The following is a 24,463-nucleotide window of genomic DNA, read 5'->3' as shown; positions in this document are numbered from 1 at the left end:
TTTAGTCTAGCTAGTTCCTCTGGAACACTATACTTACCAAGGCCCCAGTGCTGCTTGTTGTTGGAGTATTCACCAGGAAATCAATTTCTCCCAGTGGGTAACTAACAGTCAGAATGACTTTAAAATGATCTCTCTCTCTCTTTCAAAAAATGTATTATAATCATGGAGAAAGGAAATTTCTTAATTGCTACTTCCATTTCACTTTTTGAAAATAAAAACCTTAGCTTAATCATAGGTTTGTTCGCCTTACTTTCCTCTAAAACAAATTTTCAATTTCATTTTAAAAATAAATGTTTTAAGTTATAACACACAGAGGAAATAAAGCACAAATTGTAAGTGAACACCTTAATGAAATAATTACACAGTAACTACTACCCAGATCAGAGAAACATTTGTCAGTTTGGTAAGGGGGTCTATCTTTCACCACTTCTTTCTTCCCTTTTCCAAAAGTACCATTATCCTTGCTTCTTATAACTTTTGCACAAATATTTACTTCTTGTGATGGTGGGGATCAAACCCAAGGCCTTAAGCATGTTAGGCAAGCACTCTACACCTGAGCTACATCTGTCATATCTGAACTTAATGTAAATAAAATTACACACGATATGTATTTCTTGTGCCTTGTTTCTTTTGCTCAATATATACTTTTTTGCATTTTTTAGGATTCCAAACATCCTAATTGTCACCAGTATATGCTTTATCTATTATTTTAATGATAGTTTAATGATAGCCATCGACTAAATTTACAAATATGCTAGGGAGAATGAATTGTTTTTGAGCTGTTCAAGCTTAATGCTCTACCACTCTGAGCCACAGCACCACTTCTGGTTTTTGAGTGGTTAATTGGAGATGTCTTTTTTTTTTTTGGGTCCAGTCGTGGGGCCTGAACTCTGGGCCTGGGCGCTGTCCCTTAGCTCTTCAGCTCAAGGCTAGCGCTCTACCACTTGAGTCACAGCGCCACTTCCGGGTTTTTCTTTTTGCTTATGTAGTGCTTGAGGAATCGAACCTGGGGCCTCAGGCATGCAAGGCAAGCGCTCTACCACTGAGCCAACTTCCTAGTCCCTTACAGAGACTTTTCTGCCTGAGTATCTAGAATTACAGGCATGAACCACTGGCACCTAGCTGCTTCCTATTATTATTATTGTTATTATTTTGTCTGTTGTGGGGCTTGACTCTGCGCCTGGGCACTGTCTCTCAGTTCTTCAGCTCAAGGCTAGTGCTCTACCACTTGAGCCATAGCACCACTTCCGGTTTTCTGGTGGTTTACTGGAGATAGTCTCAGGGAGTTTTCTGCCCAGGCTGGCTTTGAACCATGATCCTCAGATCTTGGCCTCTTTAGTGGCTAGGATTAAAGGCATGAGCTACTAGCACCTGGCCAGCCTGTCTTTTTTTAAGTGGTCACTTGGAGATGGAGTCTTGACTTTTCTGCACAGGTTGGCTTTTACCTATGAACCTCCAGATCTTTTTTCTTTCTTTCTTTCCTCCTCCTCCTTCTTCTTCTTCTTTTCTTCTTTTTTTGCCAGTCCTGGGCCTTGAACTCTGGGTCCGGGCACTGTCCTTGAAGTTTATTTTGCTCACTTGAACCACAGTACCACTTCTGGCTTTTTCTGTTTATGTGGTACTGAGGAATCAAACCTAGGGCTTAATGCATGCTAGACAAGTACTCTACCACTAAGCCACATTCCCAGCCCCAGATCTCAGTTTTCAGTAAGGGCTACCAAACATGAGCCACTGGTGTCCCACTGTCTGTCTCTGTATTGTGTGTGTGTGTGTGTGTGCGCGTGCGCACGCACACATGTCCTAGTGCTTGAATTCAGGGCCTGAGAACCATTCCTGAGCTTTTCTGTGTTCAAGGCTAACACTATTCCCACTTGAGCCAAAGCTCTACTTCCAACTTTTTAATGGTTAATTGGAGATAAGAGTCTCAGCCTCCTGAGTAGCTAGGGCTACAGGCTACAGGCCATTGGCCATCTGTTTTTTTTTTTTTTTTTTTTTTTTAGGTAAGGGGTAGGTTTATTCAGTAGACCTGCTGGGACCAGGCCAGGTTGGCCCTCCACGCAGCTGGGAAAGGCCTGGGAAAGACCTGAGAAAGAGCTGAGAAGGAAAGACCTGAAAAGAGCGCCTGGGCTAGGCCTTATCTAGGGTATGGGCAGAGAAAGGTGTGGCCACATCAAATTCAGATTGGCCTCTTCCAGGTGTGCCAGTTGGCCATTGTTTTTTTAAGCTCTGTGTTTTGGATAAATTGCTTTATCCTTCAAATATTGCTGTGGGAACGTAAAGGCACTCAGAAAATTGAAAAAATACTACAGATTCTTGGCCTTTGATATTAGGGTACTTCTTGGCAGACTAGAGAGATGATCTGTCAGAGTTCACAGATTTTGATAAAATTCCTTGTAGGTTAAGGAGAACCACAAATGGGATGGGGGGGGGGAGGGAGAGGGTAGGAGCAGAAAGGAAGTCAATATTGGGCACTGAGATTTAGAATAGAAATAGATGTTCTTGGTTTTTGCCAGTGGGATGCCAGTTTGCAGGGTTCTTATATGAAGAGAGGGGCTAGTTTGGAGTGAGAATGGGAATTCTATTCAACAAAGACAAGAAAAGCTCAGCTTTCTGGCTCAGAGTGTTGCCAGTCATGATGGGGGAGAACTATCACCCCAACATCATAGCAAGATAGGCCTTGCAATAAGAGATTAGCTTTAGGGGTACTCTCTTATTTCAGCCTTTGGTAAATGAGAGCCATCAGGCTTGGGGCTGAGGGTGACCATTTCCTGTCATCCTTAGAGAGGACTTAAAAATACATTCGGCCACCAAATCCTTCCAAGAGACAATACAAAACAGGTTGAGTCTCCTTCAAAAAGCTAACCCAACTTCCCGTCTCCCACACTCGGCTCCTTCACCACGGGAGGGTGGAGAAGGATTTATAACCCACCTCCTTTCCCCTGGTTACCATGGAGACCAACCCCAGTCCTTTCATCCCTTCTGGTACCCGGAACAGCTCTCCAGGCGGAATGGAAGGGCTTAGCCCAAACACGCTGGGGGGAGGGGTCGGTACTCAATAGCGCGAGGGCCTGGTGGAGCTCCCGGCAGCTGCAGAACCAGGCCGAGGGACAAAGGCTAAGGTCAGCTGCGGCTCAAGTCCTCCTGTCTGCTAACTAGCGGCCAACCGCTTTGGGGGCTATGCTGGGCTACAGGGCACAGAGCAGAACTTGGGAATCGATCCGGGAGAGTTCCAGGGACCGGGGGCGCTGACCTGCCGACTCGTGGGGGGCGGATAGGTGAAGGGGCCCGCGTGCCCAACACCCTCACGTCCATTGGGCGACGCCGCCATCACTCTCCCGGAGGCGACACCGCCTTCTCCTCAGGCGAACCGAGATCTTCCCTTTCCCTCCTCCATCTCCAACCCCGCCCCGTGTCGGAAGCTCCTTATTGGATGAAAGTGAAGTCAATCCATCTCGAGTCAGGGATTTTATTGGGTGACAGCTCCCAGGCTGCTCCAATTGGTTTGTTGCTCGTTGGCGCAACGGAAGAGGCGGCCGGCCGAGGGTGCGCCTCTGCTCCGGCTGGACTGCCGCGGAGGAGGAAAAGAGGAGTCCGGCGCTGGGGGGCTGGCTCGGGCGGCAGCGGTGGCTGCTGCGGATGGGAACGGGCCGGCCCGGCGCGCCCATGGAGCGCCACGGCAGGGCCGCCGCCACTTCCTCAGCCTCGTCGGCTGGAGAGCCGGCGTCTGGGGACTCGGAAGGGCGGCGGCGGCGGGAGCCGCTGCGGCGCCGGGCGAGCAGCGCGTCGACGTCCGAGGTCGGGGCCTCGGCGGAGAGCCTGAGGCGGGAGCGGCCCGGCTCCTACAGCGGCCCTACCTCGGTCTCCCGCCAGCGCGTCGAAAATCTCCGAAAAAAGCGGCCGCGTAAGTGCCCCGCGGGGCGTCCTGCGGCTCGCCCTGCCCCCTCTTCCGGCCCGGCCGCCGTTTTTTTTCTTTCTTTTTTTTTTCCCGCGCGCGGACAGTGCCCCCGCACGGTGGTCCCACGTCGGTGCGTGGCCTGACACCCCGCTGGAGACCACCGCGCCCCCCGCCCCCCGGCCCTGCGCATCGCTTCGGGAGTTGGGCCTCCGCCCGGCCCTCGCGGCCATGGGGCCGCGCTTCCAGCTTGCGGCGCTGCCCCGACCCCTTCCTCCCTCTCTGCCTCGGCTCCTCGGGCGTGCTTTTACCAGGAGCCACAGGACTTCATCCTTGAGAAGGCTTCTTTTGACTCATTTTCATAAGTCTTCGCCGGTCCCCCTTTCCTCCCCCACAGAGCTCTCCAACTCTCACTTGCTTCCCCAACACGTGAAATCCCCTTTTTATCAGCCGGTTTCGAGCTTACTGGGAAAACGATTTAAGCACCCCCCCACCCCCACCCCAACCGCTCCAGTTCTAAAACTGTGTTCCCGGTTCCGTGCAACCCCCCCCTCCCTCGCCGCCCCCCCCACCCCCACCAATGGGAATTCAGGTCATCTCGCACGTAGATAATTCCTCCCTTTTTCTTCAATCGGTTTGCAGGTACTCACAGTTCAGGGTTGTAGCAAACAGATCATTGATCTTTTTCTTTTGAGGGAAAACATGTTTCTGACTTTTGCTTTGGGAGTTGCATTTGATCTCCCCAAGAATCTCCATTTTATTACCATGTTTCTTTTCTGGATTGTGTATGTTTTTTTCTTTTTACAGACCTTCAATTCGGGACCGCTGTCTCGCAGCTATTGATACTGCTTGAAGTGTATTACTTGTCCTGATACTGTAATATGAGCTGTTTACCAAGTTAGCTGGGTTTAATATATGGGTAGACTTGGTGGTGGTGGTTACCAGATTCCTTTTTGACGAAATCATCTTGCTTAAATGCAGTCTGAAACTGAAGGAAATTAGTGGGTGTGTGTGAGATCATATTGGATCATCTGTGTCCTAACTCAGCTGCTCAGCTGCTTTCATCATCTGGGACTAGATGGTTAAAGGTAGCCCTGTTTTCCGATGCAAAGTTTGGGAGTGCTCAATATCCCTGCTCCCCCGCAGGCTCCCTCACCCCCCAAGTCTTAAGAGGTGGTTAGAAGCTGGAGGATTGGGAGTTTGGGAACATCCTGGACTATATAGGCAACACCTTGACTTTTTAAAAAAAGGAAATCAGATTCTCAGCCTGTTGGGTTTTTTTTGTTTTTGTTTTTTTTTTTGTCTGTCGGTTGTGGGGCTTGAACTCTGGGCTTGGGCACTGTCCCTCAGCTCTTCAGCTCAAGGCAAGCGCTCTACCACTTGAGCCACAGCACCACTTCCAGTTTTCTGAGTGTTTTATTGGAGATAAGAGTCTCACGGACTTTCCTTGCCCGAGCTGGCTTTGAACCCTGATCTTCAGATCTCAGCCTCTTGAGTAGCTAGGATTACAGGCCTGAGCTACTGGCCATGTCCTAGCACTTGATTTTTAAGTAATGCCAAACGTCAGATGTGTAAATTCCAGAGATAAGCAAGTAAAAATCAGCCATTGGCCACAAGGATTCTAAGTGCTGTATGTGTTCTTGGTGTTTGCATGCCTAGAGCTTCAGTAACTCTTTACCCCACAGAGTTCTGAGTGGTATTTTGTTTTACAAATGAGAAAACAGGTTCTTGCATGGCCAGAGTCCAATGGCTAAGCATGGGGGAATAGAAATTAAATTAGGAATTCAGTTCTTAACCTGTACTTTATGGATTGTTTATGTCCTAGTAGTTGTTTCCTTATTTTTTAATTTAATTTTTTTTGGGTCCTGTCATAGGGCCTGAACTCTGGGCCTGGGTGCTGTCCCTCCACTCTTCAGCTCAAGGCTAGTGAGTGCTCTACCACTTGAGCCACAGCGCCACTTCTGGCTTTTTTCTTTTTGCTTATGTGGTGCTGAGGAATCGAACCCAGGGCCTCATGCATGAAAGGCTAGCGCTCTACCACTGAGCCACCTTCCTAGCCCCATTGTTTCCTTATTGCTTTAAGACCAAACATAAGCATGTTCTTTTGTGTTCACAGGAGTCTTAAGGTGAAAATTTCTGCCTACTGTGGAAATATTTCCAATATTGAGCATAAAAATAACCCAAAGAGTTAAGAGGATAGATTTCCTTGGTCCAGTTCACCAGAATGAGAATCTGGAGAGTAGTTGAAGATAGTTTTTGTGTGTGTGTGTGTGTGTGTGTGTGTGTGGGTGGGTGGGTGGGTGTGGGTGGGTGTTGGTTGGGTTTTGAGCTTGTCTTTACACTTGCTCCACTATTTGAGTCACACCTGCAGCCTTGCTTTTTTGCTAGTTCTTTTGGAGATGAAATCTACCTACCCAGTAGCCTACTAAAGCTGCCTTTAAAACATTTTTTTTTTTAATTTTTAAAATAAGCACCTTATTTAGATCCAGATGACTCAAAGACCACACTGGAATCCAAACCCTGATTTAGACTGTTTGGGATGAGATGAGGCAGGTTATTTTAAGGTGGCTTCAGAACTTTTTTTTTTTGCCAGATCTGGGGTGGCTTCAGAACTTTTTTTTTTTTTTTTTGCCAGATCTGGGGCTTGAACTCCAGGGCCTGAGTACTGTCTGTGGGCTGCTTTTTGCTCATGGCTAGCACTTCACCACTTGAGCCACAGAGCCACTTCTGGTCTTTTCTGTTTATGTGGTGTTGAGGAATTGAACCCAGCATGTTACAGCATGGTAGGCAAGCTCGCTACCATTAGACCCTAGCCACTTAGAACTTTTTTTTTTTTTGTCGGCCGTAGGGCTTGAACTCTGGGCCTGGGCGCTGTCCCTCAGCTCTTCAGTTCAAGGCGAGCGCTCTACCACTTGAGCTACAGCGCCACTTCCGGTTTTCTGGTGGTTTATTGGAGATAGGAGTCTCATGGTCTCTCCTGCCCGGGTTGGCTTTGAACCGCGATCCTCAGATCTCAGTCTCCTCAGTAGCTAGGATTACAGGCGTGAGCCACCAGCGCCCGGCTTCACTTAGAACTTTTAAGGAACTAAGTTGACAAATGTTCATGCTGAGGATATATATTTTTAAAATTTGATGTCTGTTAATTTGCCCATGTTTCCCTCCCTTACTTTCTCTGACTGATAACTAATGAAGAGACATTTCAGATGAGAGCTGCAAAACAAACAAAAATTTCATTTTCTTTTGGGAAAGAGGGTCTTGCATAGCTCAAGCTGGCCTTGAATGTGTGTTTTGTTAAAGCTAGGAGCTAGCCAGTTTTTTCTTAGAATTGTGGCCTTGCTTATAGTTATTTTCTGCCACATATATTCGTAGAGCAGTATGGTTCCCAGATTAGTCCCCATTCCAGACTTAGTGGTGTAGAATAATTAGGAATGAGGCCAGGCATGTACATATGTAAGAAATTCTGGATTTCAGAATTTTGGGATAGGGAGAGAGTGGGATATGCTGCTCAGGACTGAGAAGACACCAAGTAAAGATTCTTTGAAAATGATGGAACCATAGATGGGGCTAGACTATTTGCAAAGTGTGATGCCAGGGGTTCGATCTTATTACAATTAATAAAAAAAAACAGAAATAAGTACATTTTTTATTAAAGATTATGGAAACAAAATGCTAGTATTGGCTTCATAGCTACCCTTTTTTTTTCTTCTCTGAATGTTTTCTTGTTTTTTGGACAATGTCAAGTATTTTATAAACCTTTCACGCAGGCAAATTTCTGTCTCCAGTTCCAGTTTCCAGATGAGGAAAGAGGAAAGGCACAGTGACATTATCCTTTTCCAAGGCTATAAAGTGAGTTAGTGATGGAGCTTGTATGTGTGTTTTCTGGTTATTTAAAAAAAAAAAGTGTGAAAACCAGGTGCCAGCTGCTCTGGAGGCTGAGATCTGAGGATTACTGTTCAAAGCCAGACTGGGCAGGAAAGCTGGTGAGACTCTTATCCCTTATTAATCACCAGAAAACTGGAAGTGGTGCTGTGGCTCATGTGGTAGAGTGCTTGCCTTGAGCTGAAGAGCTCAGGGACAGCGCCCAAGCCCAGAGTTCAAGCACCATGACTGACCAAAAAAAAAAAAAAAAGACTATCTCTTCTCCCTCCACCCCCCCAACAAGCTAGACAAGTGCTTGCAAGAGATCTACCACTGAGCTTGTAAATCAGGCCTCTAGGTATGTGACATTAGATCCAGAGCTATGGTTCTCAGTTTTTGTTTTTTGGGTTTTTTTTTGGGATTGGTAGCTATCCCTCAGCTCTTGAACTCAATGCAAGTGCTTTACCACTTAAGCCACACCTCTTCTGGTTTTCTGGTGGTTAATTGGAGATAAGAGTCTCAAGGAAAAGCTGAGTGCTAGAAAGCTGAGTGGCAGTGGCTCATGTCTGTAACCCTAGCCACGCAGGAGGCTGAGATCTGAGGATTGTGGTTCAAAGCCAGACCTGGAAGGAAAGTTCATGAGACTTTTTTTTTGGTTGTGGAGTTTAAACTCTGGGCCTGAGTGCTGTCCCTCAGCTCTTCAGCTCAAGGCGAGCGCTCTACCACTTGAGCTACAGCGCCACTTCGTTTTTCTAGTGGTTTATTGGAGATAAGTTTCACAGACTTTCCTGCCCAGGCTGGCTTTGAACCTCGATCCTCAGATCTCAGCCTCCTGAGTAGCTAGGATTACAGGTGTGAGCCTCCAGCGCCCAGCTCATAAATCCACTCAACCAGCAGAAAAACAGAAGTGGCGCTGTGGCTCAAGTGGTAGTTCAAGTGGTAGAACCCTTGCCTTGAGCTGAAGAGCTCAGATCTCAGCCTCCCGAGTAGCTAGGATTATAGGTTTGAGGATTACAGGATTACAGCACCCAGAGCCAGAGTTCAAGCCCCATGACCAACAACAACAACAACAAAAAAGGAGTCTCACAGACTTTCCTTGCCCAGGCTGGTTTTGAACTGTGATCCTCAGATCTCAGCCTCCTGAGTAGCTAGGATTACAGGGGTGAGCCACTGGTGCCCTGCTGGTTCTCATTTTTTAAAAACTCTCTCTCCCCCCACCTATGCAAACCCTAATGAATTGCAAAGCAGTCTAAAATTATTTTTAACATTTGGACTGGGGATGTAGCTCAGTGGTGGAGTGCTTGCCTAGTACACTGAAACCCTACTTTAAGTCTCCAGCCCTGCAAGGGGGGCTTAAAATAATACACATAAATTTTATTGAAGCATGATTACATACAATAAAATACAGTTTTGACAAAATGTGCATATAAAAGAGCATGCATTTTTATTGAGAGCCCAGATGCTCAGCAGATGTGCAGGAACCAAGAGAAATAGAGTATTCCACAGCAGTGTGGAATGAGCTGGTTCTTTGAAGATGACTAAAATGTACTATAGCGTACTAGGGAGATCTTCAGGACTTGCAAATGTTGATTTACACCACTGATTGGATATCTGTGACCTTCATTAGTTTAGAAAATAAAAGTTTTTCTTTGTTGCTCCCTTATCCCTACTCGCCTCCCCTATCCTAAATGCTCAGGATGTTCAGTACTGTACTATGCAGATGCTTGATTGATTCTTATCTCTTAAACTTAGCTCAGTAATGTTTATCTTGATTTTTGATTTGCCTTTTGGGAGTTAAAATTAAGGGCATAGATACACTCAGATCATACACAATTTAAACACAATAATGCTGAGACAGGCTGAGAACTTTGCATACTTATTAACTGACCTGCATAATCCATGTGCAGAAGTTGAAAGTTTTGATTAAATTTTGACTGTGGTTAGTCAGAACCACATGTTTGAAAAGCTTCTGGCATATTTATTGAGTACTTTGATTTTTTTTTTTTCTACTAGTTTTACTCTTTTATTTTTGGTGGTACTGAAGATTGAACTTAAGCCCTTGCATATACTTGAGCCATACACCTAGCCATTATACTGGTTTTAATTCTCAAATTTTAATTTTTTTCAAATCGATTGAGATAATTGTATTTTTTTTTCCTTGAGCTTTCTAATATAGAAGCCTCATTTGTAATGTGGAAACCATCCTTGCATTCCTTGACAAGATCCTTCTTGACCGAGTTCTATTATTCCTCTTACTGCACAGCTGGATTTCAGTATTTCATAATTCAGTGCTTCAGTGCTTTTCCACTTGTGTTATGACAGACACTCCTCCTTCCCCCTTGGACCTTTCTATAGTTTTTTTTTTTTTGGTCCGGTCGTGGGGCCTGAACTCTGGGCCTGGGCGCTGTCCCTCAGCTCTTCAGCTCAAGGCTAGCACTCTACCACTTGAGCCACAGTGCCACTTCCGGCTTTTTTCTTTTTGCTTATGTGGTGCTGAGGAGTCAAACCCACGGCCTCAGGCATGCAAGGCAAGCGCTCTACCACTGAGCCACCTTCCCAGCCCCAGTTTTGTTTTTTTTTCTGCAGTCCTAAGGCTTGAACTATGGGCCTGGATGCTGACTCTGATCTCCTTTTGCTCAAAGCTAGCACTTTTATCACGTGAGCTACATTGCTACGTCTGTGTTTTTCTGTCATTTAATTGGAAATTAGAGTCTCACAGTCTTACAAAAAAGCTCAAGGACAGACTCTTGAGTTCAAGGCCCCTCCCCCCCCAAAAAATAGGCCAAATTCATCACAGTAGCAAAGGTTCAGTATTTTACGGTTCTTTCTGTTTTCATTTTATATTTTGATACATGTAGACTTTGTTTAATGCCCAAATTAGGGCATTTATCTATCTTATCTGTTTACTGAAATAAATATTTCTCTGATGAAATCCTTCTAAGTCCTTTTGGGTTTAGGGGAGTGAGTGGTGCAGCTGGGCTGTGCATAGCAGGCCTTGGAGCCTGTCCCTACCACTCTGCCCCCTCTACTATACTGTTATTACCTGTATATTCAGAAAGTCCTATATTTTTCTTTGCTGAAGTTAGTTACTTATACATTGTTACATTTGAATGTCACTTTGCTGTTCCTGTCTAGAATTAATCAGAATCTTTATCTTTTTCCAACAAGACAAAACCTGTTTGCTTTCACTTCCTTCTACTTTCTCTTCCTCTTCCACTTCCTATGTTGAAATCATGTAAGTATTTCAGTTCCTTAAAGTCAGCATGTATTTGTTTCTCTGCTTATTATTTATGGATTGTAAGATTTGTTAAAGCCCTTGTAGTGTTTTAAAATTATGTTGGGTGTGCATCTAGTAATTAGTCCAAGGAAGTAAAAGCTGGGTTGTCTGTATGTGAAGGTTTCCTTTGCATGTCCACTTGAAAACTGATTTGACTAGATGAAAGTTGCTAAATCTTTTTATATAGCTTTGAAGCCAGTCCTTCATTGTGTTCTACCATCTGTGTTGCTGCTAAAGTCTTCTTTTGTGTTATACATATCTGTAAGGAACTTTGTTTTTTCCTTAGGGTTTCTTAAAATTTCAGTAGGATGTTTAGGTCTTTTCCACTAACTGGTTCTCTTTAAGGGTTTCAAACTGAAAATTCATGTCTGTCCTCCAGGAGATTTCTAGAATTTTGTTTTCAGGGCTGAGACTCACTAGGAGTCATTTTGTTATTTTAAAAAAAAAATACAGGGCTGGGAAGGTGGCTCAGTGGTAGAGCGCTTGCCTTTTATGCCTGAGGCCGTGGGTTTGATTCCTCAGCACCACATAAGCAAAAAGAAAAAAGCCGGAAGTGGCGCTGTGGCTCAAGTGGTAGAGTGCTAGCCTTGAGCTGAAGAGCTGAGGGACAGTACCCAGGCCCAGCATTCAGGCCCCACAACCGGACCCCCCCCAAAAAAATACATCATGCTGGGTGTTGGTGGCTCACACCTACAATCCTAGCTACTCAGGAGGCTGAGATCTGAGGGTTGGGGTTCAAAGCTAGCTCAAGCAGAACAGTCCATGAGAGTCTTATCTCCATTAACCACTAGAAAATCAGAAGTGGCACTGTGGCTCAAAGTGGTAGAACACTAGCCCTGAGCAAAAGAACTCAGGGTCAGTGCCCAGGTCCTGAGTTCAAGCCCTACAATTGACTCCCCCCGCCAAAAAAAATTATAATGTAGTTTGGGCTAGTTTGTACAGAAAGGCTGGATTGGCTCAACTTTAATATTCTTTTTTTTTTTTTTTATCATTGTCTTAGTTTTTTTTCCAAATCAGAATCACATTTCTTCTCATATTTTGGTTTAGAATATGTCTTTGGAAAGTACAGGATATAAAATTAGTTGTAGTCTAGTATAAGTAGAAATTTTTAGAAAAAAAAATGAGAAGAAACTGTTCTCACTTTTGTTTTTCTTTCCCATTTAGTTTTTCCATGGTTTGGCTTGGATATTGGTGGAACCCTGGTCAAGCTGGTTTATTTTGAACCCAAAGACATCACTGCTGAAGAAGAGGAGGAGGAAGTAGAAAGTCTCAAAAGCATTCGGAAGTACCTGACCTCCAATGTGGCTTATGGGTCCACAGGCATTCGGGACGTGCACCTGGAGCTGAAGGACCTGACTCTGTGTGGACGCAAAGGCAATCTGCACTTTATACGCTTTCCCACTCATGACATGCCTGCTTTTATTCAAATGGGCAGAGATAAAAACTTCTCGAGTCTCCACACTGTCTTTTGTGCCACTGGAGGTGGAGCATACAAATTTGAGCAGGATTTTCTCACAGTATGCATTTTTTAGCTTATATACAATTTATGGTAATTTGATTGTTAAAAATAATGCCAATTACTAGTGGTAGAATATTTTCCATTTCTAATGGAACTTGAATTTTCATGAGTGAAATGAAGATTTAATATGTTAGTGATAGGAATTAGACATCTATAGATTGTTGTATAGTTTTTGTCTAGCTAAGATTATGTTAACAACAATCAGAACCTCTAAAAGCATAACACTTTGTCATTTCTTCAGTAGGAAAACAGTGAATCTGGGATAAGCAAAAATCAGGTCATAAAATTGGTATGTTAAACAACTTAAAAACTTTGGTTAGCTATGATCTTTTCAAGCCTTGTAGGTAGTGGGATCGTGAGATGGCTGATGGGGAGCTCTTGTCTTCCTGATGCTTGGATATAATCCAAATCCTGGTATAGTCAAGTGCTTTACTACTGATCTGCATTCCTACCCCTGTGCCATACTTGTTAATCTAGTTTCTAAACCATGTGTGGCCGTAGAGCCAGAACCACTGGGTATTTGATTTTGTTTCATTCTGTCAACATTTAGGCTTTGAGGCTAGCTAGGTCTTTTAAGGATGGACATAGGCATAGGTTCTTTGAGGAATGACATAGCATAGGCATATATGTTCTTTGAGAATGGATATAGGCATAGGCTTGAGAATTGACAGGTGAATTGGCCTGATCTTCAGGATACAATGTAGATTTGAAATATCCTTGGGGACTATATTTTTCATGCCACTAAATGAGATTACTTGACCAAAAGAGAAGATTCTGCCTTTAATCTATGTTATGGTACATATTTTTCTTTTCTCCCTGTGTCATTCTGTGGTTTGTGATCTTGTCCTCTTTATCCTTTTTCCTGTAATTGCCTGTAGTAATCATAATGTACAATTGGCATGAATTATTTTAACAAGGTTTTATATTTTCTGCTTGGGTTTTTCTTGGTGGTTTCTTTTCCTCTTGTGAATATAGGGAAGTAGCAGAAGAGAAGAAGTTTATCTTTGGTGGAAGTCTGTAGTGGACTTTGGACTGTAACTAACATCAGTAAAGGAGAAAACTCCCTGTTTTCAGGACCTGGTAGAGGCTCCCTTGGAGGCCCCTTTGCAATGTGCTTTGAAACTATGCAAACTGTTAACAGCTTTGGTAATGCAAGAAGGATGTAAAATGGACTTTTTTATATCTACGAATTGGTTTGGTGACTCACGCCTGTAATGCTAGCTACTCAGGAGGCTGAGATCTGAGGATCATGGTTCAAAGCTAGCCCAGGCAGGAAAGTCCATGAGACTCTTATCTCCAATAAACTACTCAACATAACTGGAAGTGGTGCTGTGGCTCAAGTGGTAGAGTGCTTTCCTTGAGCTGAAGAGCTGAGGGACAGTGCCCAGGCCCAGAGTTCAAGCCCCACAACTGATCAAATAAAAGAAAAGAAAAAGAAAAAAAAAAGAATTGGTTCTTAGGCCAGTGAAGTTTTTATTTTGTAGGCACCACTGCTACCCTTAAAAACTGAAATGCTTGTCAAACCCTGTTTGTGGGTGAGAAGTGACTAATACCTAATATTTAGTAATACACAGTGAAATATTTGTTTTAAATACTGAGTTCTGGCTGGGCACAGGTGGCTCATGCCTGTAATCCTGGCAACTCAGGAGGCTGAGATCTGCGAATCACAGTTCAGAGCTAGCCTAGGCAGGGAAGTTTGTGAGACTCATCTCCAATAAACCACTAGAAGGAAGTGGCTCTGTGGCTCAAGAGGCAGAGCAGTAGCCTTGAGCTAAAGAGCTGAGGGACAGTACCCAGGCCCAGAGTTCAAGCCCCACAACTGACAGAAAACCAAAACCAAAACTGAGTTACCTCTCCATTACCCTTCTTCCTTCTTTGTCTCCTCTCTCTCCTCCCTCTCTTCTTCTTTCCCTCCTTTCTTTCGTCTCTTATTCCCTACCTTCCTAGTTTCCTGTCTTCCATTTATTTTTTTTTAGTGCTGGGGCTTGAACTTGTGGCCTGTGCTTGTGCTCTTGCTCAGCTCTCCCTTAGTTTTTTTCTGCTCATAGTTGGTGCTCTACTATTTGAGCCACACCTATTTTCAGCTTTTTTTTTTGGGTGCATTGAAGATAAGAATCTTGAGGTTTTGTTGCCCAGGCTATCTCTTAACTCAGATCTCAGCTTCTTGAGAATATTAAGATTAAAGGTGTGATCCACTGGCACCCATAGTATGGCTTTGAGTTTTCTTTCTGTTTCTTTTTTTTCCTTCAAGGTTGTCTTATTTTTTGGTGGTGATACTGAGGTTTGAACTCAGGGCTTTACTAGGCAGGCACTTTATTACTTGAGTTGTACCTCCAATTTTTCTTTATATTTAGAGTTTACTTAATTGGTCCTAAATTTATAATCTGAGTACCCTGGGTTAATGAAACTACCTGTGGATTTAGTCATTAAGTTTGTCATTCAGACTGAGATTCACTAGAAATAAAAGCACAACAGCACATTTTGGGATAACCATCAGTTATGAGAATCATAACATTCACTATTTTGTATGTCATAGACATTGGTTTGATCTGGATGCCGATGCCTCCACCTGTAATCCTAGCTACTCAGGAGGCTGAGATCTGAGAATCACAGTTCCAGCTCATTAAAATGTTATCTCTAATTAACCACCAGAAAAAATCAGAAATGGTACTGTGGACTTAAAGTGGTAGAGTGTAGTGCTAGCCTTGACTGAAAAAATCTCAGGGAGAGCTTCCAGGCCCTGGGTTCAAGTAGCACAACCGACAAAAAAAAAAAAAAAGAAATGGATTTGACATGTAGTTGAGAAAAGTTCTTGGATTCTCATATGCCATCAATGTCACATGATTTAGCTTAGAAATGAAAATGTTGGCACTTGTTATTAAATTCATGTTGACAGGAGCGAGTGACTAGATGGAATGACAGTGATTAATAAGCACTTAAAAGGCTTGGGTTTGGTCAGAGTAATAACTTAATATTTCTAATTAAGGATTAGTTAAAGATTTATCTGAAGTTACTATCACAGTGGACTGGAATAAATTGAGTGTAAATGTAATTAAATAAGAATTGAATTAAATAGCAAGTTGCAGGGCTAAAGTTGGTTGTAAGCAAAATTAGGTGCTTTATGGGGGGGCTGGGTCACCATTACTTTTCTCACATGTTGAATATTTGTGCTTGTAATTACAAACATCCAAACTGGTTAGGTATTCAGAGTCAGATATGGTAGTCTCTGTCATCTCTCCAAAGTCACCACTATAAAAACTTTCTATCTGGGTTTTGTTTTGTTTTGCAATACTGGGATTCTTTTTTTTTTTTTTGTAGGGCCTGAACTCTGGGCCTGGGCACTGTCCCTAAGCAATTCAGCTCAAAGATAGCGCTCTACCACTTGAGCCACAGTGTCACTTCTGGTTTTCTGGTGGTTAATTGGAAATAAGAGTCTCTCAGACTTCCCTGCTCAGGCTGGCTTTGAACTGTGATCCTCAGATCTCAGCCTCCTTAGTAGCTAGGATTACAGATGTGAGCCACCATCACCCGGCTCAATACTGGAATTTTACGTTATTATTTTGCACTTGCTATGCTAGTACTGTACCCCAAACCTACTATATGTTAAAAATTTCATTGTGAAAAAAAAAAATTTAATTGTGTGACTGTATATGCACACTTACATGTGCACATAAGTGTATATATATATATACACACGTATATATATACACATAATTATAAAAGTAGACAATAATTTATATATATATATTTTGGGGGGGGAGTTGGAACTCTGGACCTGGGCTCTGTCCCTCAGCTCTTCAGCTCAAGGCTAGTGCTCTACCACTTGAGCCACAGTACCACTTCCAGCTTTTTTGTTTGCTTATGTGGTGCTGAGGAATCGAACCCAGGGCCTCATGCATGCAGGCAAGCACTCTACCACTGAGCCACCTTCCCAGCCCCCTAATTTATATTTAAAAAAATGTTCTTAAAGGTTTTTTTTTTTTTGCTAGTAATAGGACTTCAACTCAGAGCTTTGTGCTCTTGCCTTCTTTTTTTCCTTTTTTTTTTGGGGGGGGGGGTCCAGGCGTGGGGCCTGAACTCTGGGCCTAGGCGCTGTCCCTCAGCTTTTCAGTTCAAAGCTACCACTCTACCTCTACCACTTGAGCCACAGTGCCACTTCTGTCTTTTTTTTTTTTTTCTTCCGCTTATGTGGTGCTGAGTTATCAAACTCAGGGCCTTATGTATGCAAGGCAAGTCCTCTACCACTGAGCCACCTTCCCAGCCCTGCCTTTTGTTTTTAAAGTGTAGGTAGTGCCTAGGTCCTGAGTTCAAACGCCAGAACTGGCACCAAACAAAAACAAATCAAAACATGTCAGATCTTTCTGTCAGGCCTAGTTTTGAACTGTGATCCTCAGATCTCAGCCTCCTGATTAGCATTATAGGCATGAGCCACCTCTGCTAGCATAAACTTGCTCTTTTGATTAATGACTTGTCTTGAGAATCTTCCCAAAAGGATCTACATATTTACATATAGATTGTCTTCATTCTAATTGGTGTATTGTGCCTCATAGTTTCAATAATTATTATTTAAAAGAAATTAAGTTGATTAATGGTTTGAATTCTGATACTAGTAAGCTGTCCTCCTCCAAAAGACTGTAAGCAACCTTTTTTTTGGTTGGTTGTGGGGCTTGAATTGGGGCCTTGGTGCTGTTGCTGAGCTCTGTTGCTCAAGGATAGTGCTCTACCACTTTGAGCCATAGTACCAGTTCTGGTTTTCTGGTGATTAACTGGAGATAAGAGGCTCACAGACTTTCTTCCTCAGGCTGGCTTTGAACTGTGATTCTCAGATCTCAGCTCCTAAAGAGCTAGGATTACAGGCATGAGGCATCAGCACCCAGGGAGAAATCGTATATTGTTGGGCACTTGTAGTCCTTTGGGTTCAGGTTGTTAAATAATAATTTGTGGCTTCTTTTGATATTCCTCCACAGCCTTGAGGATGGTCTTTTGGAAGGTAGTTGTTAGAAACTTCATGGCTCTGTTATCTACTGTTATTAGGTGCTCTCTTAGAGCTATAGTGTCAGCTGTATGCCTTCATCCTGTCCCTGATAGCAGAGATCCTTTTTTCTGCTTGACTTTTGCTAAGAGCTCACTTGTGATTTTGGGACTCTTCTAGCTATTAAAGTTATTTGTATGTGGAGTGTATTATTTTGTTCTGTGGAAACAGGTGTCTGTCTAGTCAGTCTATCCCCTTTTCATAATCCCCAGTACTGTTCTGTAAAACATACATGATGGTGTACATCTGTGGATATGTTTTTATGGCTTATTAATATAGAGGGGATGTTTTTAATGGAATTTCAAAAATACCTGTAGGCTTATTAAAAAATCTAAATATGTTTTTTATTACAGATAGGAGATCTTCAGCTTTGCAAACTGGATGAATTAGATTGCTTAATAAAAGGAATTTTATACATTGATTCAGTTGGATTTAATGGACGGTCACCATGCTATTACTTTGAAAACCCTGCTGATTCTGAAAAATGTCAGAAGTTACCATTTAATTTGAAAAATCCATACCCTCTGCTTCTGGTGAACATTGGCTCAGGGGTTAGCATCTTAGCAGTATATTCCAAAGATAATTATAAGAGGGTCACAGGTACCAGGTAAGTATTTTATTTTTGTTTTTGCCACTACTGAGGCTTAAACTCTGGGCCTGGGCATTGTCTCTGAGCTTTTTGCTCAAGGCTGGCATTCTACCACTTGAGCCACAGCATCACTTCTAGTTTTTCTGTTTATATATTACTGAGGAATTGAACCCAGAGCTTCATGCATGCTAGGCTAGTAATCTACCACCAAGGCACATTCCCAGCCCAAGGAAAGTATTTTATTAAGAAATCATTGTTTAACCAAGCTTTTGGATATTATATACAACTATCGTCAATACTTTGTTGAAATTTTGTGAAAGTGTTAAAATTTTTGGGTTTTGCAAACCCCTGTTTCTTGAAAATTTTGATTTCATGACCTACTTCAGTCCCTTTTGTTTAGAATTTTTACTGTAGCTTCATAAAATGAATCACTAGACTATTCTTTTTTTTTAATTAATTTTATTTGTGAACATACTGTACAGAGGGGTAGACTATTAATTCTGTAATTCTTTTTTTTTTTTTTTTTGTCAGTCATGGGGCTTGAACTCTGGGCTTGGGCGCTGTCCCTGTGCTCTTCAGCTCAAGGCGAGTGCTCTACTGCGTGAGCCACAGCACCACTTCCGGTTTTCTAGTGGTTTATTGGAGATAAGAGTCTCACAGACTTTCCTGCCTGGGCTGGCTTTGAACCATGATCCTCAGATCTCAGCCTCCTGAGTAGCTAGGATTACAGGCGTGAGCCACCAGCACCCGGCTAATTCTGTAATTCTTATCCTCTGGTATGGCACATATGAAGTAGCTAAAGTTCCTACATAGGTTTTTAAAAGAGAAGGTAAGGGAAGGTCCTAGCTTTGCAGTCTGTAGATTTTATGTCTATACATGTATTCACATGTACATACACATCAAGGGCTGGGACGGGCATGGCTCAAATTGTGAAAATGGTCAGGGTTCTCATCAATAGAAAAATGGGTGAGGCTGGGCACTGGTGGCTCATGCCTATAATTCTAACCAAGGAGGCTGAGATCTGAGGATTGTGGTTCAAAGCTAGACTGATCAGAACAGTACCTGTGAGACTCTTATCTTCAATTAACCTCTAGGAAACCAGAAGTGACGCTGAGGTTCAAAGTGGTAGAGCACTAGCCTTGAGTAAAAAGAGCTCAGGGACAGCAACTAGGCCCTGAGGTCAAGCCCTTTGACTGACAAACAGCAAAAACAAAAACATGGGTGAGGATAGACTAAAAAGGAAAGCTTAGATGTGAAAAGAATGTTTTGGCTTCAAGATCTACAGGACACTAGAAGAAATGAGGAACTGGGGATTGGGATCAGCAAGATTTTTTTTTGTGTGTGTGTGTGTCATGAGGCTTGAACTCTGGGCCTGGGTGCTGTCCCTCAGCTCTTCAGCTCAATGATAGCTCTCTACCACTTGAGCCACAGCGCCACTTCTGGTTTTCTGACCAGTTTATTGGAGATAAAGAGTATCACAGACTTTTGCGCCTGGGCTGGTTTTGAACCATGATCCTCAGATCTCAACTTCCTGAGTATGATTCCAGGTGTGAGCCACTGGTGCCCTGCAAGATTTTTTAAAAAACAGGTCTGGGCTAAAGAATTAGAGTAATTTTGGGCAGCAAATATCATTGGAGGAATCTAGTGGTTGGGTGGCATCAGTAAACTAAAGTAACTGGGAAAGGGAGGAGGTGCCAACATGACCCCTAGTGTGTCAGACTGATAGGCACCTGGGAGCTTCACACTCAGCAGGCACCGACTGAACTGGAAACATGGGTAGGACCTTATATTTTGCGACTTTGTTGCTGGCTCACATGAATATGTTCATTACATTGAGTGCATATGTGGCACCATTTTCAAAAAAATCTTAAGACATATCTTAATGTGCATGACTGGGTTGCTGTAAGGATTGATATGAATGAATATGGTTTCAGGGTTTGTAAATGAAACAGTCACCTTCCTGTTCCTGTTTTTAAAAAATACCATAATAGGGCTGGAAGCTTGGCTCAAATAGGGCTGGAAGCTTGGCTCAAGTGGTAGAGTGCCAGTCAACCAAGCAAAACTGAGCAAGCTTGGGCCCTGAGTTCAAACCCTGTACTGAAAAAAAACAAATTATCCCTCCCCTCAATGTTGTAATACTACACTGCTTGTTTTTAATCACAGTCTTGGAGGAGGAACTTTTTTTGGTCTCTGCTGTCTGCTTACTGGCTGTACCACTTTTGAAGAAGCTCTTGAAATGGCATCTCGTGGAGATAGCACCAAAGTGGACAAACTAGTACGGGACATTTATGGAGGAGACTATGAAAGGTTTGGATTGCCAGGCTGGGCTGTGGCTTCAAGGTAAGGAGGGAGAATGTGTGTTGTACGAATTGCAGGGATAAAATCCTGAACAAGACGCATATGTTTCCTGTGCTGGTACCAAGGATTGAACTCATTGGCTTTTTTTTTGGTCGGGTCATGGGGCCTGAACTCTGGGCCTGGGCACTATCCCTCAGCTCGTCAGCTCAAGACTAGTGCTCTACCACTTGAGCCACAGCGCCACTTCCGGCTTTTTTTCTTTTTGCTTATGTGGTGCTGAGGAATCGAACCCAGGGCCTTGTGCATGCAAGGCAAGTGCTCTACCACTGAGCCACCTTCCCACCCCCTCACTGGCTTTTTTTTTTTTTTTTTTTTTTTAATAAAGAAGCAACTTCATTGAGAAAGTTCCTACACTGACCAGCCAGGGCCACAGCACAGGCTCGGGAGCTGATACTGCGACCTTTCTTGACCACCTCTAGTACTCTACCATGGAGCCATGCCTTCAGCCTGACTTTTTGCTGGTTAATTGGAGATAGTCATGGGTTTTTCTGCTTCGAATAGCAATCTTCCAAATCTTAGCCTCCTTCAGTAGCTAGGATTACAGGTGTGAGCCATCAGTGCTGGGATAGCATACTTTATTTTATTTTTTATTTTTATTTTTTGTCAGTCGTGGGGCTTGAACTCGGCCTGAGTGATGTCCCTCAGCTCTTCAGCTCAAGGCGAGTGCTCTACCACTTGAGCTATAGCGCCACTTCTGGTTTTCTGGTGGTTTATTGGCGATTTCACGGACTTTCCTGCCTGGGCTGGCTTTGAACCATGATCCTCAGATCTCAGCCTCCTGAGTAGCTAGGATTACAGGCCTGAGCCACCGGTGCCCGGTTTAGCATGTTTTCTTTTAACCATCTTATAGTGAAATACAATTTACTATAAAGTCACCTGTTCAAAAAGTATATAATTTAGTGCCACTTCACCATAACTCATTTTCAGAAAATCTTCATCATATTTATATCCATTACTTGCAAATACCATTACCCACCCCTAACCCTATCCAACACAAATCTATTTCTGTATTTATATTTGCCTGGTTTAAGCATTTCATATAAATGGTATCATACAGTGTGCAATGTTACCTTTCCTACTTGGCTGTTATTGCTTAGCATAATCTCTTTTTTTGTTGTTGTTGTTGTTGGTTGTAAGGCTTGAACTCAGGGACTGGGTGCTGTCTTTGAGCTTTTTTGCTTAAGGCTAGCATTCTACCACTTTGAACCAGTTTTCTGGTGGTTAGTTGGAGATGAGTCTCAGACTTTTCTGCCTGGGCTGGCTTTGAACTACAGTCCTCAGATCTTAGCATCCTGAGTAGCTAGGATTGCAGGCGTGAGCCATTGGTGCCCAGCCTATATAGTCTTTTTTTTTTGGTCAGTCATGGGGCTTGAACTCTGGGCCTGGGTGCTGTCGCTGAGCTTTTCAGCTCAAGGATAACACTCTACCACATGAGCCACAATACCACTTCTGGTTTTCTAGTGCTTTATTGGAGATAAGAGTCTCATGGACTTTCCTGCCTCTCTGGCTTTGAACCGTGATCCTCAGATTTCAGCCTCCTGCGTAGCTAGGATTTACAGGCATGAGGCACCGGCGCCCTACATGTATATTTATTTATTTAATTTATTTTGGTGTCCATCCTGGGGCTTGAATTCAGGGCCTGGACATTGTCCTTGAGCCTCTCTGTGCTCAAGGCTAGCACTCTACAACTTGAACCACAGTACTACTTCTGGCTTTTTCTGTTTATGTGGTGCTGAGGAATTGAACCCAGGGCTTCACACATGTTAGGCAAGCATTCTACCACTAAGTCACATTTCCAGCCCCCTTCTTTTCATTTTCCAAGGCTGACATGTAGCGCACTCTGTAGCTGAGGTTGGTCTTAAACTAAGGGCCTTTCTACCTCAGCCTTTCAAGTACTGAGGTTACATATATATGCCACCATGCCCAACTTTCATTGTGGTTTTGATTCATGGTTGCCTAATGGCTAGTGATGAAGTTTTGCATGTGCTTATTGGCTGTGCTTGTTACTTTAGGAGAAATATCTGTTCAAAGCTGACGCTAGTTTTTAGTTTTTATTATTGAGTTGCCAAGATTATTTACATATTGTGGACAATGTCATCTATTAGATACATCATTTTCAAATGTTTTTTCCTCTCTTGTTTAGTCTTTCAAGTCCTTAATGGTAGGCAAGCATTCTGCCACTAAGCTACATTCCCAGCCCAGGAACAGTAAATTTTTTCAAGCCAAGTATGGTGGTGTATGCTTGTAATTCTAACAGTAGGGAAGTGGAGGCAGAGGCAGAATGATTTTGAAGTTTAGGTCAGCTTTGGCTATGTAGTAAGACCTTGTAATCCCGCTATTGGCTAGCGGTGGAGATCAGGAAGATAATTAGTGGCCAACTAGGGCAAATAGTTAGTGAGACCCTTATCCCAATTAGTAGTGCTCACTGCCATGGGAAGCATACATAGGTTTTCACTCCAGATCCACCTGGGCATTATATGTGAGATCCTATCTGAAAAATAACCTAAGAATAAAGGACTGGGGAGTTTAATGCCTACCTAAATTTAAGGCTTTGAGTCCAACTCCTTGTACTGCCAAAAACATTTCTTTTAGCTCTTTATTTTCAAATTTGAATTAAGTTTCATTTTGAGTTAATTTTTATGTATGATGAAAAGTAGAGGTCCAAATTCCTTCTTTAGAATGTGGCTCTCTAGTTGTCCAAGCACCATTTGTTGAAGACTTTTTGTTTTGTTTTTGGTACTTTCATTTGACTTTTTTTTTTTGTCGGTCGTGGGGCTTGAACTCTGGGCCTGGGCGCTGTCCCTCAGCTCTTCAGCTCAAGGCGAGCGCTCTACCACTTGAGCTACAGCGCAACTTCCGGTTTTCTGGTGGTTTATTGGAGATAGGAGTCTCACGGTCACTCCTGCCCGGGCTGGCTTTGAACCGCGATCCTCAGATCTCAGCCTCCTGAGTAGCTAGGATTACAGGCGTGAGCCACCAGCGCCCGGCTTCATTTGACTTTTTTTCTCTCAAGGCTGGCCCTCTACCATTTGAGCCTTACCCACTTCTGACTTTTTACTGGGTAATTGGACATAAAGAGTCTCTGGGATTTTTCTGCCCATGCTGGTTTTAAAACTTGATCTTCAAACCTCAGCCTTGCTTCTCTGAGTAGCAAGGATTACAAGTGTGAGCCTCCAGCATGTGGCTGAGTTAAAGACTTCTTTGGTTAGAAACATTCCTAAGTATTTTATTCCATTGATGCTATTGAATGAACATGGAATTGTTTTCTTTTGTTTTTTGAGACAGGATCTTCATATGTAGGTCAGATTGGCCTTAAACTTGTGATCTTCCTGCCTCAGTCTCTCAAGTGCTGGAATTGTAGGTGTGCACCATCATGCCTAGCTTGGAATTGTTTTCTTAATTTTACTTTGAGATTGTTGAGTACAATTTTTTTTTTGTACATTGGAGCATGTGTTTTTGTGTTTTTGTTTTTGCTTCAGAGAACCATTTGAGTTGTTGTACAGTGCAGAAACTATACATTCTTTATAGAATTTTAATGTTGCATTTGAAATAAATTCAAGTAAAGACAAAAAAAACAAATAGTTGGAGGACATAGTCTGTAGCAAAAAAACTATTCATGACAACTATTTAATTTTATTGTAAAGATGCTGTACAGAGGGATTATAGTTACATGAGTAAGGCAATGAGTGTATTACTTGTCATTGTTACCCCTTCCCTTCCTTGTTTTTGTCCCACAATCTCCCTCCCCCTGGCCCCCTGCCTGTGGGTATCCTTGTTGCAATGGGTCATCCTATGTCCTTGTTTCAGCTTTGTTAGAGTTTTGCTATTCCCCTTTCCCTTCCCAGATTAGGCATATGTATATATAAGATGTAGGGTACCAAAATCAAGTACAGTGACAACAGGGGATATGCCATAGGGGATAGTAGGAAAGGCATTCA

At 43.0% G+C, this 24,463-nt stretch overlaps 1 protein-coding gene across 2 annotated transcripts in view; it reads left to right on the top strand.

Annotated features, from left to right (window-relative positions):
* Window positions 1–3,539: 3,539 nt before the first annotated feature.
* Window positions 3,540–24,463, top strand: part of Pank2 (pantothenate kinase 2) — a 30,282-nt gene continuing 9,358 nt past the window's right edge. Inside the window, exons 1-4 of one of the 2 annotated variants that reach the window (XM_042694299.1) lie at window positions 3,542–3,901; window positions 12,192–12,544; window positions 17,932–18,185; window positions 20,331–20,507. In XM_042694299.1, the coding sequence (XP_042550233.1) occupies window positions 3,637–3,901; window positions 12,192–12,544; window positions 17,932–18,185; window positions 20,331–20,507 (1,049 nt within the window). In that variant the 5' untranslated portion in view covers window positions 3,542–3,636. Of the gene's footprint in view, window positions 3,902–12,191; window positions 12,545–17,931; window positions 18,186–20,330; window positions 20,508–24,463 lie in introns of both variants that reach the window. The other variant, XM_042694300.1, reaches the window with a different exon arrangement.

The sequence above is a fragment of the Dipodomys spectabilis genome, unplaced genomic scaffold, assembly GCF_019054845.1.
Source record: "Dipodomys spectabilis isolate Male_0828 unplaced genomic scaffold, ASM1905484v1 ptg000175l, whole genome shotgun sequence".
In the NCBI taxonomy this organism is placed as follows: domain Eukaryota; kingdom Metazoa; phylum Chordata; class Mammalia; order Rodentia; family Heteromyidae; genus Dipodomys; species Dipodomys spectabilis.
Note: the sequence above shows the minus strand (reverse complement) of the source record. Positions and strands in the feature narration are given on the sequence as shown.